Source organism: Parasteatoda tepidariorum, chromosome 6 (assembly GCF_982258835.1).
Source record: "Parasteatoda tepidariorum strain Cologne lab strain chromosome 6, Ptep-v5.0, whole genome shotgun sequence".
Classification (NCBI taxonomy): Eukaryota; Metazoa; Arthropoda; class Arachnida; order Araneae; family Theridiidae; genus Parasteatoda; species Parasteatoda tepidariorum.
In genome coordinates this window covers 21,818,060-21,836,884 of record NC_141760.1, presented here as the reverse complement: position 1 = coordinate 21,836,884, position 18,825 = coordinate 21,818,060, and the positions used below count along the sequence as shown (strand labels likewise).

The window sequence follows — 18,825 nt, the reverse complement described above, 5'->3', positions numbered from 1 at the left end:
ACCCTGACTTTGGTGTATCAGTCCATAAATATTAATTTTGATCTTTTTGTTTCCGGAAAGAATTAATTTATCATGTTTGATTTAAGAGGATTTATTTAATGCATTGTCTCTTTTTCTCAAAGGAATCTTTTTTTCAATGAAAATTGGTGCTTTGTTTATTAAATTGTAAATTGTTTTGAAAAATATGATGATTAATTTTCACGGTTAATATATTGGGCTCGTCAATAGTTTCTTAAAGCGCTGAGGAAACAAGCAAAAATTATTTTTCAAAACATTATAATGTATCGAAGTATAATATTGTATCGAAATAGATTGTTTTTTTGTTAAAAATTTTTAAAATTAATGCGATATTTTAAATTTTATTATTGATTAAGGAAATTTTTGGGTTTTTGAATGGTTAAATAGGGTGCAATAAAATCATTTTTTCGAAACTTTTTTTTGACTAAAATATTTTTTACAGTTTCACAAAATTTGCATTGCATTTATATTTAATAAAATTTTTATGTTATGATTGAGTTCTTTGGATTGCATCTTTCAGTAAGCAAATGCCTTGCAAAAGTTTAGAATTACTTATTAGTTTTGTAATTCTCTTAGCTTTGCAAAATTTGCATTCTATTAATGTGTTTTAATACTTTTAATGTGATCTCTGAATTAAATATTTTTGTTTCTTTAACTTTATTGACTAAATCTCATTACGTAGGTTATGAAATAAAATTTATAAAATTCTTCTGAATTACATATTTCTATTTTCAAAATTAGTTTATTAAAATTCTTCATAAACAGCTTATTAAATATTAAAATACATTATTAATAAAAAAATATTTTTAAAAATATGGATACCAGTTTTCAATTGTATATTTCTATCTTATTTATTATTAAATTGTAAATTTTATCATATTTCTATCCTATTACTATCATAACAAAATTTACTCAACAACATTAATTATAAAAAGATGTGTGCTATATTCTTTTAAATTACATAACTCTATCTTCATGAATCATAATTTGCACTACATTAATTTTTGTAAGTAATTTTTACTATATTAAACACTCCTTTTTTTTTCTTTTAAATTTTTTTTGTTTTCTTGACTTTAAAAAGGAACCTATTTTGTATTCTAATTAATTCTAATAAACACCTTTGTTGTTCTTTGTAATAATTATTTAGGTTGTTTGTATGATCCTTTTTATCCCAAATAAATTTTTACGATATGTATCAATGAGTTTTTTTTTTTTTTAAATTCAAAAATCGTAATCATTCAAAGAGGATTAAAATAGAAACAGTAACTATGAGTTTCAAACCTAAAATATAAGTTAGAATGCTATCCCCGTTTCATTATTATTTCAAAGAAATGATAACTTATAACATCATGAAATAGAACAATTAAACATAAGCATTTGATGAGACCTAACTTAGAATAGCGCTGTTTGGTAAAAGTAAGGAAGTGTCCTGACGGTCACACTTTTCAGTCTGTCCGACCGGTTTTTAATTGTAGAGTCGCTGCTTACGAGTCTCTCTCTTATTTTAAAAAGAAGGGTCACCGACTCTGGGGTATCTTATTTGATGTCATCATTTCTGAATCGTTCCCGTGTCCCTCTCGGCCACTTATTAATTAAGCGGCATCTTCCAATAATTTCCTGGGTAATTAGCATAGTTGTACTTGAACTCGATATCATAGCTATCAAATATATCATAGTTAAATTAAATATATTTCTATTAAATATAGCATAGCTGTTAAATTTTAAAAAACAAAAGTCAATTTTCCTATTTTGGACGCAATTAAAAACGAAGGTAAAAACAAGTCTACTTATTAGTGTAAATAATTGGAAGAAATTATAATAGTTGCGTAAAAGTGACATTCATTTTTTTTTCCAATTAGCGTTACTGCGCTGCTATGATATTTATATTTAAAAAAAGATAATAAGAAAAGAGTTAATGCATTAAAATACGAAAAAAAAAAACTACCTTATGCAAAATCTGGTTTCATCTTTTGATGTAGCTATAATTATAAACCTAAAATTGACTTAAAATTAGTTTCTTATAATATTATTGATTTTTTGATGCTTAATGATCAATAATTCACTATTGCATTAAAAGAAAATTAATTGTTTGATTACAATAAAAACAACTTTACCGACAACTAACTTTTGAAAACAAATTCTTAATTTAAAATTAAATAAAATTTGCAGTGAAAAACATTGCCTTAAAGCTTATTATTATTTTATATTTACTTTGCGAAAGAAGCACAAACAGTTCTTCTCATTTTAAAATTTCCACTATGTCATCAAAGTTTTTATGTTATTTTATTTTTATTTATTTATTGGAGACAATTTTGTGCTAGAAACTATAATTATTTGTGTATCACCCATAAAATCCATTTTTACCGTAAAATATTAGATCGTACTTTTTACATTAATATTTGTTTAATTACAGTGATACATTGATTTTACTATAATTATTATTGTAAAAATTATGGTACATCACAGATTTTTGTTCCGTAACATGTTCCAGTAAAAATGGATTCTACTGTAAAATGTACAGCCACCCTGAGTGTAGGTACTTTTTTCCGCAATTTTTTAAAGTCTAGTAGAGATAACCATTTTTTTTATAACTGCTGTTTACATTTAAAAAAAATATATGAGTTGATTTTACAGAATTGAAAAATTCAGCTGTATTACGTATCGAATTAAACTATTTTATGTTTAATTCAACATTCCCCTTAAAAAAAAACAAAAAAACATTGTCATTTATAATTATTATTATTTTGAATTTATCCTTTTCAACGCTCAAAATAGTTGACAACTAATAAATGATTAATCGACAAAATTTCAAATAACCTTTTCAATCCATAACCCGTCAGTATTTCTTCAAATCTATATTAAATTGTTATTGGAAAATAATTTATTTCAATGCCAGGTTTCCATTTATTCTTTTCAGTTATCAGACAATAATAATGGCACTTTTCGTTTCAATAACACTTAAAACTCTCGCAATAATTCTTTTGTTCCGTCAAACTTTACGCAACAGGACTTTATTGTTGCATCTGAACCACTGTATTGTAGAGAATAATGTATTGTAATTAAAAAAATAAATTAAAAATGTCCCCCCCCCCAGGCAGTGACTCTACAATATGTTCATAACGTTTTGTTTTTCTCTCTGTGACGCTCTTCTTCGCCGGAAACAAACCTCATTATGTTGGACATGGTTGACCGACTGACCCCCCAATCCCCCTTTTGCAGAATCTTAATTCATTTCACTTGTGTTTTCTAATCTCACGTTGTTCTCCGCGAAGCCCCAGGCGTAAATTAGTACTACTCATAATTGTTTCGATTCACGAACTTTTTCAGTCTTGATTTAGAATGCTTGATTTTAAGAAATCTTTGCTTTTATTTTTCCTCCACCGTTTATATTGAGGTTTTCTCGAAATCAATTATAATTCGCTTTTATGTCCTCTTTCAATATTTTTTTTAAAACTTCCTGTTCTACCTCTTGTTTATCATTTCATCAATCTTAAAGTTCTAAATTAAGTTAATTATATATATTTTAATCGATTTTAAAATTAAAAAATCCCCGAACTCTCAGAGTATGGTAAAGTTTACCGTCTTTCTGGATATATGGGAACACTAAAAAGCTCAGTAATATTTACCAAAGCGCTTTGGTAATGATTTTGATAAAATTAACTATAAAATATGGTTTTTGTGATAAAATTAGGAAAAATGTGGTAAAATTTGGTCTTTTTAACATGATACCTTAGATCATGGTATATGAACCATTTAATCGATGAAATTTACTTTTCAGTTTTTGCGTATTTTACTAAATGTGGAGTAATAAGAATTACAGTTTTAAAAATCAGAATTTCCTATAAACCGTTACAATATGAACAGAAAAATTACCAAATGAATAGTTACCATATATTTTGATTTCTATTACCAGAATTATGTTATTTTTTCTTACCAGAAATGTCATTACCATGCAGCTCAGTTATTTTACCATTTTTTTCCCCGTGTAAATAAATATTTGTCATGAAAATAATTTTTAATTTTAAAAATTTTGTAAGATTTTTTGTCAATTTCTTTATTTGCTTATAATCCATGCTTTTACGATAAAATGGATTTCTATTTCGTCTATCTTTGAAGTGTTAAATGTGCTTTATAAATTATAAATTTTAAGTAGAAATTCTGATAGGGAAAATGTATCAGAAGTATACAATCACAATTAAAAAGATATTGTCTTGATGAAGTTGTCATCCATCCGATTATTTGTGTACCATTCGAATGACTAAAAATGAAAATGCTGTAAAGATGATTATTTGTTAAATAAATATGATCTGAAATCTTAATTGTCAGTTGTAATCAGTTCGTAGATAAATTTATATCAGTTTGTATCTGTTTTTCAAAAGCTCGATTACCGCATAAAGTAACGTTTTTTAGCATTAAATATGTTATTTTTTATAACAGTTGTAAGTTAGTAACACTTATACTTGAAAAGTGCATTGTCTGGGCTCATAATAATTTTCAAAAATTGAGAATTCATTAATTTTATTGATTTTCATTTAGGTGGGAAAATGTCGCTAGACTAGTAGTTTTAAATATTTTTTTTTAAATATTTAACCTATTTGTCCTGAGGTTTTTTTACGGTATGACAATACGCATTGTTTAAATTTATGCTTTAATTCGAGTTTTAAACACTTAAATTGTGATTTTTTGATTTTCATTGGCGAAAAAATTTCTAAAATCTCCTTCCAATTCAGAGTAAAAATTTTACAGCTTTCCAAAATCAGCGCTCTTATCCTTGATGGAAGGTTTCGCTTTTTTAACCCCACGCATTCCGATCCTCCCCGAGGGGCACAAGTATCACCTTTGATCCCTTTTGGGGGAGGAAACACCGTTTTGCTCTCTAGCGACCGTTGGAATTGTATGTATTTTTTTTTCACTGCACGAACCCTCCTATGCGTTTTGCGGAGTAAAAAAGTGTAGGTATGCCCCTTGAAAAGGGGCCATCTGCTCCTCATCACATTTGCACAGCTCAGTGGCTTCCCTTTGCACCCCTCGCTGACAACAAGTCTGTATCAGCTTCTCTAATGGACCCTGTCGAGTGATACGCCAACCCCACTTGTGAATACAAAATAAAATAAAAAGGTCTGTGGGTTGTTTTCCAGACTTGACTTTATTACCATTGGGGGTTGATTGTTGGGTTTCTTTCAAGATTGATATTTCCGTTGGAGAAAAGGGAAAACGTCTTGGCTTGTAACAGAGATGTTTCCTTTCCTGTCACCAGTTTTAAATGTCTGCTGATTGCAGTTTTTTATATTTGTTTAACAATACATATCAAATATTTCAAACTGTTGTTGCTTACTTTTTGTTATCTTCTTGTTCATATGGAGATTGTATTTGATTATGATCCGGACGATCCTGGAAAAATTCAAACAGTCGTTGCGAAACTAAGATGTAAATTATTTTTTATTGTGTTTGACCACCGTAATTTATCATGGATACGAAATCTCATAATTTCAATTTTTAATTTAAAACTATTACAAAGAAATTTGTAGATTTTTTTTTATAACTGGCATCAGACTTTATTTCTTTTAAGGACCATTTGATCTCTGTTAATTGAAACTCTTCGTCTGTCAAACATCTGAGTGTTGTTTTGATTGCCTAATTTTAACTCTATAGCTGATTTTTGAATAAATAAATAAAAAACAAAAGAATGTTTATTGACAATTTGCTTTAAAAAAATTTGTACTTTATTTACGGAAATTTTTTTTATATCGAAGTCATTTGAAATTTATGTAAAGTAGTAATATATTTTGTCCCCTTCAATTATCTATTAAAACTATGACAATCGCTTAACTTTCTGTTGAGTGTGGTAATTTTATCAAGTTTATATTGATGTTTATATTTAAAAACTTATAATAGATTTTAGCTTTCTGATAGGTTTAGACTTTTTGTGTTGTTGAAACATTTAAAGAAAAATTATTAACTAACGCGCTAAGTTTTCATTTCACTGGCGACGCATTCCATTACTTTTTCCTCTATCCTACAATAAGGTGGAATTATGAATTAATCGTTTTTTTTCTCTCGCCAGGTCAGTGTGGTTAATGACTGCTATTTTTATTTCTCAAAAGTAATAGGAGTGAATTATATGTTATTTCTATCTTCCTTCGATTTATCCATTCTTTGACATAGTAACTTAATATTATACTATTTCCCTTCTTCAAATCTGGTTGAATAGGAATGTCACCTCCGCTTTGTCATTCAACAGAAAGTAAAACTATTACCTATCATCATTTTATGATATAGATATACTTTACATTAAATTCCATCCAGTTTATGGCTCCAAATTGCTACAAAAATGATTCCTAGACGTGATCCGAAACTTGATATAAAAATGGTAAAAAAAAAAATGATGGGGGAGGCGTCTCGTGCCCGACGCGAGGCCCATTGTTCGGAATGGGTTGTAGAAAAGATAACTCTTTTGTATGGACCATCGAAACTAAATGTTCCTAGTGTAGCATCTAAGACGTATTTAATTCCACACGCTCCGTCGACTACGACATCCGGTGTCCGAAATTTCGTCTTAGAAAATGCCGATTACGAGATAATCTTGGACGTTTTGTCTCTGAGACCATTGATTTTGTGAATGATGTTAAACTGCAATCGAAAGTTTAAATCTCTGATCCTAGCCTTCATTTACTGTTAAATGAGGGGTTTGCCGCGTGTCCTGCCGCACGCCATCATTTAAAGGGGTACTTGAGTGGCATTGATATACTTCTCACCTTGACACGCAGGCTATTATCCTTCCTTACGAAGTTTAGTTGTTTTTATGTACTGGAAAAGAATTAATTCAAGTCCTTACGCTATCTTTGTTGAACTGAGATCTTAGCTCATGTCACTGTACGTCCCTTTCCTTTACCTAACACCGGATATTGTTGGCGAATTTCGTCACTTGACTTTTTTTTTTTAAGTAAATCTTCTCATTCATAGATTTCAGATAGTAGTTTTCTTATTGGCAGCTTTAAAAAAGTAAGAATAGATAATTTGCTCGTCCATCCGTATCTGTGTCATTGTCCCTGTACTTGATTTTGAAATCATGGAACTTTTTTAATAAAAACTCTGCAAAATACTGAAAAATGTAAGCTACTTAAAGTTAGTTCATTTTAAGGATATAAGTTAGAATTGGGAAGCAAATGAGATATGTTTCTTGAAGTATTGGATATAAATATGGTGTTGTTTAGTAGAATTGCCTAAAATCTTATCGCTAATTTTAGCTAGTTGCACAAATATTTGTTAATTGTGAAAGGATAACAGAAAAACTTTGTTTAGCAGTATAAATTTGATATTTCGGGGCACATTCGCGAAAAAAAAAGAATAGTTACGTTATTTTGAGTTTTGGTGGGCTTATAATACTAACGCTATTAAAGAAGCTTTAATAAGTATTTAACTACCCTAAATAACTTAAATAAGGTTTTGTCTACAGAACCAGCTCGAAACTATTTTTTTAAATAACTTTCTTACTGTTTTTAAAATAACATTTATTTATTTATTTTATAGCTTCCTTTAGCGATTCTGATTTAAAATAATTACCATTTTTGATTTTTTTTAAAAATTAAATTAAATTTGCATAATTTATATCCTGAATGTATTTCTTGAAAATTTTTACAACGTAATGAATTTCATAAAAAAATCTAAAACCAAACGCCCTCAATTGTCATATTGTAATAGGAGTTTTCATAAAATTGACTTTTATTTAAGTTCGTAGTTTGCAGAGTTGACGAAAATTTAATAGACGTCTTTGTTCTTGTTACTTTTAAAATTGCCCTAGTAGAAAAATAATCCAAATTATTAGCTCCTCTCAGTTAAGGGTATGGACATATCGTTGAACATTAATTCCCCGTACTCATTTTTGTAAAATCATTAAGTAAATTTTGTAGGCTAATATTATGCGTCATATTTAGAGAAAACTTTGAGATTACAAACTAAATAACTACTTTATATGAAACTAAATAACTACTTTACATAAAACTAAATTTAATTCTGATATGTATAAAATATGATTTTATTCTTGCTTCAAAATTAAAATCATATTTAAATTCTTTTTTTTTAAAAAATGTGTCTTGAATAGTTTTTAGTTTTCTTTGAACAAAAAATATATATATATTTTAAATATTCGCTGTTTTTCTTCCAGGTTCTTTGGCATTTGGATATTTTTCGCCGAAGTTTTAGAGAGTTGTGTGGTCATGCCTGCATGGAAGATTCTTGCATATTTTGTGCATTAAAAGTAAGTTTTCAGCTCATTTTTGTGTGCTTGTATTAAGTAAGCTACAATTAATTTCTACCTTTAAAAAAAGGAATCTTTAGTGATTATCATTTAGAAATAAATTTTCAGCTTTAAATATATACTTAATGTTTTTTTTTTATTTATCAATCTTTTGATACACTAGTCAATTTAGTTTATAAAATCGAATCATGTATGAAACCATTTTCTCAAAAAACGTTTTCGCCTAAAGTATTGCTTTCAAATAAAATAAAGCACACCAAGTTAGCTTTTGTGTAACAAGTTATTGCTACCAAATGTTTAAAATTTGAAGTTTTACTTCGAGAAAGATATTAATCTAAGATTTTTACGTAATTTAATATGAGGCATTAGTCAGAACATTCTTAACCAAACTAAATTTTTCTTAACTAAAGAAATTCTTGTTTTCTTTTTAGGAATTATTTGCACAGTTTCAATACAGTCAAGAGTCTGCTCTACCTCCTGATGCATTACGGCGAGCATTAGCTGAAACATTTTGCGATCAAAGAAGATTTCAGCTTGGTTTCATGGACGATGCTGCTGAATGTTTCGTAAGTACCATACATTTTCTTTTGCCGAAGAAAATTTAGTAATTCGATTATTAGATATCATATTTCGTATCATATCATATCATATCATATATATATATATATATATATATATATATATATATATATATATATATATATATATATATATATATATATATATATATATATATATTAGATTATTAGATAAACATATTTTGTAAATTATATTTCTGGATTAATTATAATTTTCACTTAATTATAGTTTTACATCTTGAAACATTTTTAATAAGTACTATTTAACTCAATTATTATTTTGACTTTTCTCTGGTAGCTCTATAAATTTTGGAATTTTATGTAAAGGATTTTTTTTTGTGAAAATGGCATAATTTAATGTACTAAAATGCTTAATAAAGTTTGTTTGTGTGTGTAAAGTTTTTAATGTAAAACTAAATGTATTATAGGAAAACATTTTAATGAGGATACATTTCCACATTGCAAATAATGAGTCAGAGGACATGTGTAGTGCTGTTCATTGTATACCTCATCAAAAGTTTGCTATGACGTTGGTTGAACAAGTAAGTAACTTTTTTTTAAATGTACTAAGTTTATATTTATTTATTTTTGAGTTATTAACAGAATTAAAATTATTATTAATCTTAGTCCTTCATTTAAAACATTTTATTGAGTGTTTCAATGTTTGGCTAATTTTTAATATATTTGTTATTATAGACTGTGTGTCATTCTTGTGGTGCTACCTCTGAACCATTACCGTTCACGCAAATGGTGCATTATGTGCCCTCTTCAGCTCTTTGGTGAGTATAAAATTGAAATCATTATTTTAATTTCTTTAACCCCTTCCCTCTCTCACCCGTCAAAATCACGGGGTGAGCTTTCGTCTCGTATTTCTAGTGTTCATGATATTTCCGGGCGGGAGTGTTCAAAAGTAATGCACCAAAAAAGTTTAAATATATCCATCTCTTGTGCCCAGGATTTTTTTATTTCTCATTTTATTCACTAGATGGCAGCACCAGAAAATTATTAATGTAACTGGAGATGTTTACTTTAAACTAGATTTCAGCACTATCTTAATATTTGTATTTGTTATATGTATTTCGTACTCTTAGCTCAGCTACGCATGCTCTTTGTAAATGCACGTGGTTTGTGTTCTGTCATAAAATATTTTTCAATATTATGTACGTTGTGGAGTCAGAGTTATAAGGATATATGGAGTTTTAAATTTCAATCTAAAAAAATTCCAAAAATGAAAATTGAATACAAATATTGTACATACACCTTTTTTTCCCTTTAAATTTCTTGAATGAAAAAAATAGGCATTTTTATGACTATTTTCTTGAAAATAAGATTAGTTATTTTATAATAGGTTACAGATCATTTTAGAAAAATTGATTGGAATTCTTTCTTTGAGTCTTTCTTTTTACTTTAAATCAAATCAATTTCTTTATTTAGTGTTTTCATTTGAAACTTTTTCATTTATTGATGACATTATTTTTCTCCTGTTTAAAATTTATAAATTTTTACTGTTGAAAAAATTCTTAAACTGTTCATTTTATTTATAATAATAAATTTTTTTAAAATTTATGTTAATAATTTGTTTGTAACAATCAACTTTGAATTAATCAACTTTTATGTACGCCAACTTTTAGAAGAAATGTCTTACTTTCAAATTCAATTATTAAATAATTTTACATTTGCTGATTTCTTCTATTTAATGTTTATAGGATGGAGCATATATTGATTTTTTATTAATACACTAATATGATATCTATCTATCTATCTATCTATCTATCTATCTATATATATATATATATATATATTATTTTTGTTAAAAGCAATAATAATTTGCATAAAACAATTATAAAATTATTTTAAATAGCTCTCAAGCAAAGTTGATGAAAGAGCAAAATGATCAGACACCAAATTTCAGTGAACTACTGAAGAAGGCCGGTGGTTTAGGAGATTTAAGAGACTGTCCGGTAATTATGAACTTATTATTAACTTATTATTATGACCTTATTTATTATTATTGCTTATTATACTTATCTTAATAGTGCTGTGCAATAATTCAATCTATTCTATTTTTCCTCACCTCTTTCCATTTTTTTTTTAAAATAAAGGACCATATTTAATTGCCAGTGACAACAAGAGTACGATTTTTGTTGATTTTTTGGATATAAAATCAAGGCAAATCAGTACCATTACCAGCAGTAACACAATTTCTTGAATAGTTATAACAGCAACAGAGAATTTTTGTTTGTATATTTAAAAGTTGGTACTAGTGTTAAGGAAATGGGGAATTAATTTTTTGTTTTACGAGAAAATATAATACGATCAAAATATTTGTTGTGAGAATGAGTAGAAGGCAAAAACTTTTATTATCAATATAATTCTTGTTATTAGAAATGGCATCATTTCTCTTGTTACAATTAATTCTAGTGACAAATTTTAATTTCTCACGACTTTCATGAAATAAATAAAAAATATTCGACTAAGTCTTTGTATCTTTGTAACAAATTTTTGTTAGAATTATTATCAAATCCTGTATCATATCTTTCTAACAATTTTCTCCATACATATTTTTATTTTATTTTTATGCAGAAAATAATATTAAAATTTTTAATTCAGTGATTTTTGAAAGAAGAAAGCATTTAAAGTCTAATTTTTTTTACCAACATTAAAATGCTAATCAAAATTGTTTAAAAGTATATTGAAATGACTTTTTAAATTTACTTATATGACATTTGTGACCCTTTTAAAAGTAATGTAGTATACAAATGTCAAATAATAATGAGGCTTCCATTTATAATTTTAGAGTTCTTGCGGTGCTGTAATACAAATAAGAAAAACTTTGATGAATCGTCCAGAAATAGGTAAATTATTTTTCTACTGTTCTATATAAAATTAGTCTTGATATTATGTAATTGTGTTTCCTCTAGCTTTAAAATATTTTTTGTTCCCATATTTATTTATTTAACTTTTGCAGTGAGCATTGGGCTAGTTTGGGATTCTGAACGTCCTACAATTGAACATATCATGGATGTTTTTAAAACTATTGGGATGTCTTTAAAATTGCAAGATGTGAGTTTTATTTATATGAATTGAATTTTTTCTATTCAACATTTAAATTTTCATTGTATAATGTCTGAACATTTTAGTTTTTTTTATGCATAAGTTTCTAATGTTCATTTTTTTAAATTGTTTAATTAGAGCAAAACTAGCATAATAAACTTTTAAAATCAAATTCAGATGCTGTATTTATACTTTATTACACTTATTTTATTAAATATTTTCATAAAGATTTAATCAATATATCTAAATTAACATTATATTTAAGAACTTTCAATATGAAGCCATTACATGCATGGCATCTCAATTTATTTACATTACACTTACCTTATGTTAGTTTTTCTTCAAGGAAATGAACTTTACTGAGATGTTTGTGTCTCGAAAAAGAGAGAAAAATTGATAATAAAACCATTTTATTTTTAGCTTGTTTTCATTAGGAATTAGTTTCCCTGATGCAAAATAAATAAATTTCTAGTCTTATTTATAATTATTTTCCATTGCATCACTGATGTGTACGTAACTTTTAATAAGTCTTGGTAATCATGGTTCTTTTTCTCCCTGAAACAAATTACTTATGAAATGGTTTCACTATGGGTTTTTTCTGAGGCTCAAACATTTCTTACTTTACATGTTGTGATTTTAATAATAAATGTAATTTGCTTTGTTTTATGAGCACATTGTATGAGCAACTTTATTTCTATATTAAAATGAGTTATAGTTGGTATTATGTTGATTATTAGTGTTAAGATCTTTTACCAAATAAATTGTATAGAACTTCACTTGATTCCTGAAATAATACATAAATTTTTACACTATTTTATAAAATTATATGAATTTTTTTTATTTATTAAAATGGAAGTTTTTTTAGCAATTATAAAATTCTGTTTACAGTAGGAAATAGGTGTAGTGTTTTCATTTCACACTATTTAGAATAATACCAAAGTTCTACTGACTTAAAGAAAATGTGAATGACATATCGTTAATTCTATTTAAATTTGTTTATTTTTAAAGGTATTTCATTCCGTTGTTGATAGTCGATGGGCATCTACTGCAACTCACCAACTTGTTGGAATTGTTACTTATTATGGAAAACACTATTCCACATTTTTCTTCCATACAAAACTGAGAGTTTGGATTTATTTTGATGATGCTGCTGTCAGAGAAGTAAGCAGAATTTCTCTTCCACATTTATACTTACTTATTAATATAATCAAATGCTGTTTACATAAAAATTAAAAGGGAATTAGAAAATGGTTTATGTGAATTAATAAACATTTATAGCCTCTCCTTTATCGAAAGTATCTTCCAAACTAGTGCATTTAATTTTTAAAATTATTTTTTGCCGTGTGTTTATAAACTTTGGCAAATTATATCTTCAAAAGTCTGATATTTAAAATTAATAATAAGATACATTACATTATATTGCACACCTTTATATTTTATGTATTTTTTATATTTATGTTTTCACACTTTATTTTTTAAAATTTTTACTGAAAAATGTAAATTAATAAATGATATTGAAATATACGTTTAATCAATTATAAAAAATTGTGTAACTTTCTTGAGGAGGAAAAAAAAACTAAAAATGTTTTTAAAAGAATTGTAATATTTTTTTTTTTTGACTCATTAAAAACCTATAATCTATATCAAATTTTATTCAAACCTCTGTCACATTTGGGACTAATTTTCAAGATGGAAATTAATATGTAAATATTGTTTATTATAATTTGAAACTGAATTGTATGTTATTAAAGCAATATTTCTGTAAAAGAAGATTTTGTTTGTATTATAAATACTGTTAATTCCTAATTAAGTTAATATGTTTCCGTCTTTGATTGCTTGTATACAGGTAACTTGATAGTAATCGTTTTGGAGCATTTTAATACAATGACATTTAGAAAAAAGATTTTTTTGGCTTTGGTTGCTAATTGGCTATTGTTAATAATATAACCTCAATAGTTTAAAATTTTATTAATAGCTTAAATCTTACAGTCGTAATATACTGTGCAAATTTCTTTTTTTATTACCTGTGTTCTAACCGTACTGCTTTTATCCTTTTCCCACTTCTTGGGTGATGTTAAAAAATATCTAAAAAATAACTTTATTTGATCAATTAGTTGTATTTTTAATATGTTACATCTTTGACTATTGAAAATTTGACTATTTGGAATGTTGTATGTTTTATAAGGTTGTATAAATACCAAGCAAAATATGAATTATATAATTGAAATTGTATAAATTACATTGAAGTGATTTTTGTTTCTTGATTATGTGGTGTTAAATATTGGCAAATAGATTTGTTTATTTTACATGATCAATTTGTTAGAATCTTTTAAGAATTATAATATTACTTGAAAATAATAATTGTTTTTATTTATCATTAGATTGGACCAAAATGGGAACAAGTTGTCGAAAAATGTTGTCGTGGGCATTTCCAACCCCTCCTTCTGTTGTACGCCAATCCACATGGCACACCTGTTAGTACATCCACTGCACCTCGATTAGTTACTGTTGTGCCTGGGCATCGAAAGAATCCAAATGGTATAATAAATTATTGTAGCATTTTTAAAGAGAAATCTTTATATTTAATTTGTACAGTGATGGGACTCAAATCATTTACAAGACCGGTACTCTTAAAATATATCAGTATTTTTTAAAAGTAGTAATTATAGAAAATAATGGGAACATAATATAAGATGTATAAATGATGTTATTTTTGTTTTAAACTAATTATTTTTTAAATATTGGCTTCCTGATTTTTCCCTTGAATCTTCCACATATTATTACATCGGAGTATCATTGGCCCTGTGGTACGTCATAGCCATTTTATAACAACTGGCTTTGATTTCCAGTTTTCAGAGGTAATCACATTAAGGAAATTATTATTTTTTAAATATTTTCTACCGTAAGTCTGTTTCTTTTGTGCCTACTGATGGAATTTATAAGGCTAAAGCCTCTTTCATCTGAACTTACAGCAACAGTTGGCTAAATATTCTTTGCCTTCATTCTCTCATTCATACTCTTAAGAATTATATGATTGTTCATGTTTTTAAAATATGTTCCAATATAATCCCTACAGTCATTGATGTCTATTCGATACTTGAAAATGTCAAAAAACTTCAGAAGCAGTTGATTTTCCCCTTCTCTCCTAGAAACAACCAGATCTTCTATTTTCTATTATTTCGGTTCCAGATATGTAGCCTAGTCGATTCCGACAAGACTTTTTACAGTACCTTAATGAATAATCTATCGTCATTGATTTGATTTTAAGATTTCAAATTATGCCTCTATTGATATTCTATCCTATTTGCGTGTAAAACACTTGAATTTTATATTCTCACTCAAATGAATACATTCAAATTTTTTAGAGCTAAAAGTTTCCTCAAATGTTTTCTCTTAAGCTCCATCATTAGTCTTGAGCATTTCAAAAGCATTAAATGTTCGTCGTAATCTTTTTTTCTTTAATAAAATTAAAATTCCTTTCTTGTATTACTTTGGACAACATAGAGATTTCCATCAAAATATCAATCTTTTAGGAAGTTTTTATTTTCTAGGCATTTCTGCATAACTGAGAATGTTTTATTTGATATGAAGAACAAATACAGAGATGAATAAGCACACCAACTTACAGTTGTTGATTTTAAACAGCATGATGCCCATCGTGGCCCCAAAACACGTCTAATTTTAATGATTTAATTTCAAAGATTTTTGTTTGATTGATGAAAAATTGCATACATTTTATGAATGAAAAATTTCAAACGATTAACTTATTTGATCCTCTTGTTTAAATCAGCTAAAACAAGCTAAAGGTGATGATTTAAACAATGACAGACTATTATATTTGGGAAACTACTCAAAATTCAAGTTCTGACACCAGAAATTTTCTTTCAACATTACACTGGTTCCATCTGGACAAAATGCAATTAGATTTCACTTTAAATGATTGTTGTCAAATTTTACACTGTTTTAAGTCTGCGATAGACTTTCAAAAATAGATTTATAATTTTGCTTTCGCAATTAAGCAAATCTAAGAAGGATGAAAGGTGCGATTTCCAGATCTTTCACTTTATTAAAAATCATTAAAATTGGCTTGCTGGAGATGGTTGAAGCCTCATCAATAATAATACGAACAATATGCGTATGCAAATTTTTAAATCCTCTGTTTTCTTACCAAATATTTCATTTTTCCTTTAATTGATAATGAAGTCTACTATTTTTGTTGTTATTTTCCATGAATAAAGACCAATCGTCATACTCAATCCATTTTTTAATTGAAGCTTGATTTCATCTTCAGTGTGCGAGGATATAAGACGTTTCGTCAAACAGTACACAATATTAAATAGTTTACATGTTGACTTTATGCATATTTCACTAATTTTGTCAACAACTTTGCATATCGATTAGTTTTTAACTGTTTGAAGCTATGCTTAGATAAGTTGTGTTATTTTGTATTAAAATGTTCTTCCATGTTTTTTCTTCTTCTTAAACATGCTTTCAGGTTCCTTATTACATTTCCTAATGGCTCCACTTGGCATTCTCTATTTTTTAGAAACATGAATGCCTTTATTATATCCACTTTGCGATACTTTTCACATCCTAATTTACCTTTAACAGCTATTAATCAGTAATAATTATTAAAAAGATATTAAGCTCTTCTTGCGTCCAGTGATCAGGAAGATTAGTTTCGTTTTTCTGGTTAGCAATTAATTTGGAATCTTTTATATCTTTATTAAAAGTCACCTAAACTAAATTGTCTTTTCCTTTTTAAATAAGTCAAAAATAATTACTAGAAAAATTGCTGAAACATATTAAATGCTCTAATGTAGTAAAAATCCACAATACATTTATTTCTACAAACTATGAATTAAAATCCTGCCAAAATTCAATGTTTTAAATCAAAGGCACCTGAAAATTTTGAGGACCAGTACACATTATTTAGTTTTAAGAATCGGTACCAAAGTACCAATGCAAACTAGGTGAATCCCATCACTGAATTTGTATATAAAATTAAATTGAATATATATAAAAAAAAACTTTAGAAAATTGTTTAAAAAGGAGAAATTTTCAATTATTATAATGTTTAATACGAATAGAATTTAAAACAGTTTAAAATGCTTTATGAATTTTTAAATTATACTTGTTACTTCTTTAAATGATATCGATAGAAATATTATCTGTAATCAGTCTTTAGTTAAGTTATAAACTAATCTGTGTTAAAAAAAGTTCTTACAAAAATCTTTAACTTAAAATGATAAAAAATGAAATTTTTTTATATCCTTAAGTAATATGTTTTCAGAGTTTCTCGAAGGTTGTTTTTTTAAATCAAGAATTTAATATATATATATATTTTCAGACAAAGATCCTGGTTCAATCAACGTAAGTGACAAGCATATGAGACTTTTTCAACATCCATCTACAAATAATCAAAGAAGAGCCTTAACTCCAAATCCTGAAGTGACTTGTGACATGACTCCAAACATACAACCTAGGAGAGCTGTCACACCCAGTGGTGAGCTTTCCTGGACAGAAGAACAAGCTTCTAAGCCAGAAATTTCTGACTCTCATCCATCATCTGCTGCAGAAAATTCTACTAATCATAGTATAAAATCATCCCTATTTCATACTGCAACATATCCAAACTTTCACTTATCATCAAAATATCCTGAACAGATTTCTCTCAGAAATCCTATCCTGGATAATCTTAAGTTAAATCGTCTATCCGGTCGCATATCTGTGCCCAATTGTTCTCATTTTTCTGATGCAGCCCAAGCAAAACTGAACAGGACGTTACCCAATAGTAATGCTCTTAATCATCCAATAACAGTGGATAATTTGCAACAGACAGAAAATGATTCAGAAAAAATGGCAGATCCTCTGTCTTCTCTTAAAGACTCTGAGCATAGCTTAAATAACGCATATATTAGTCGCCAAACTGTGGAAAATATTTTGCAACTGCAAAAATTGCAACGTCAGCGATCAATAAATAACAAAAATGGAAACGGTTGCATCGGACATAGAAATAGTAGTAGTAGTTTGGAATCTTTGGATAATGTATTTGCTAAAGGGTATCACAATCATTTAAATTTAAAGTTTGATATTCCGGATGCTGCAAATATTGCTAGAAGAAGAGATTCTGGAAATTGGAGTGGTGACAGGAACAGTGCCAGCTCATCGAGTACTACTTCTCTAGATAATCCTTATTTCTATGTTGTTGGAAATAAAAGGTAAGCTTTTTTTTCTTCTTTCTTTTGACTTTTTATAATTTACATCTTTAAATTTAATGAGAATTTTTTTTGATGGATTTCTCATTAAATTATCCCTTTTTAAAATAAGATTTTGATCTTTTTAAAGTTCTAAAATTTTTTTTGTCTTCATGTAATTCTCAAACAAATCATTATCATTATAATCAATCATTATTATAATCAATCATTATTATCTCAAATTAACATACACTGATGCAAATAAGGTATGAGAAGACAGTTTTCATTCATAAAAGTATAAATACTTTGTACCAGACTAAGCTTGGAGAAAATCATCAGGCTTCAACATAAGCAATTGTTATACATTAATTTTCAATAATAAAATAAAAACTTACTGAAAAAAAAAACAATTTACTCTTCAATTATGAAATTTTTAATTTTTTTTTTATTAACAGGTTCAAAGTAATTTAATTTAGTAATCACCCTTTTTCTCAATACTTTTAAAACTTTGTAACTAATTAAATACTGAGATTATCTGATATCTAGCTAATTAAACGTATATTTTGAATATAATTTGCACAGAAAAAAATTTTTTTTTAATCCTCTGGGAATAAAAATATCTTTTATTAAAAAAATTGCATCAATTTGAAAAAAAAAAAAATATTTTTAAAATAAAATAATAATTTGAAAATTTTCCTGTCTTTTAAATTGTAATATAGTT

At 27.1% G+C, this 18,825-nt stretch overlaps 1 protein-coding gene across 3 annotated transcripts in view; it reads left to right on the top strand.

Moving 5' to 3' along the window:
• LOC107440583 (uncharacterized) overlaps window positions 1–18,825 on the top strand; it is a 96,673-nt gene that overhangs the window by 68,691 nt on the left and 9,157 nt on the right. For all 3 annotated transcript variants that reach the window (XM_016053555.4, XM_071178920.2, XM_016053558.4), the window contains exons 3-12: window positions 8,183–8,275; window positions 8,707–8,841; window positions 9,282–9,395; window positions 9,550–9,632; window positions 10,715–10,814; window positions 11,651–11,708; window positions 11,822–11,916; window positions 12,916–13,068; window positions 14,289–14,445; window positions 17,258–18,128. In XM_016053555.4, the coding sequence (XP_015909041.2) occupies window positions 8,183–8,275; window positions 8,707–8,841; window positions 9,282–9,395; window positions 9,550–9,632; window positions 10,715–10,814; window positions 11,651–11,708; window positions 11,822–11,916; window positions 12,916–13,068; window positions 14,289–14,445; window positions 17,258–18,128 (1,859 nt within the window). The remainder of the gene's footprint in view (window positions 1–8,182; window positions 8,276–8,706; window positions 8,842–9,281; window positions 9,396–9,549; window positions 9,633–10,714; window positions 10,815–11,650; window positions 11,709–11,821; window positions 11,917–12,915; window positions 13,069–14,288; window positions 14,446–17,257; window positions 18,129–18,825) is intronic.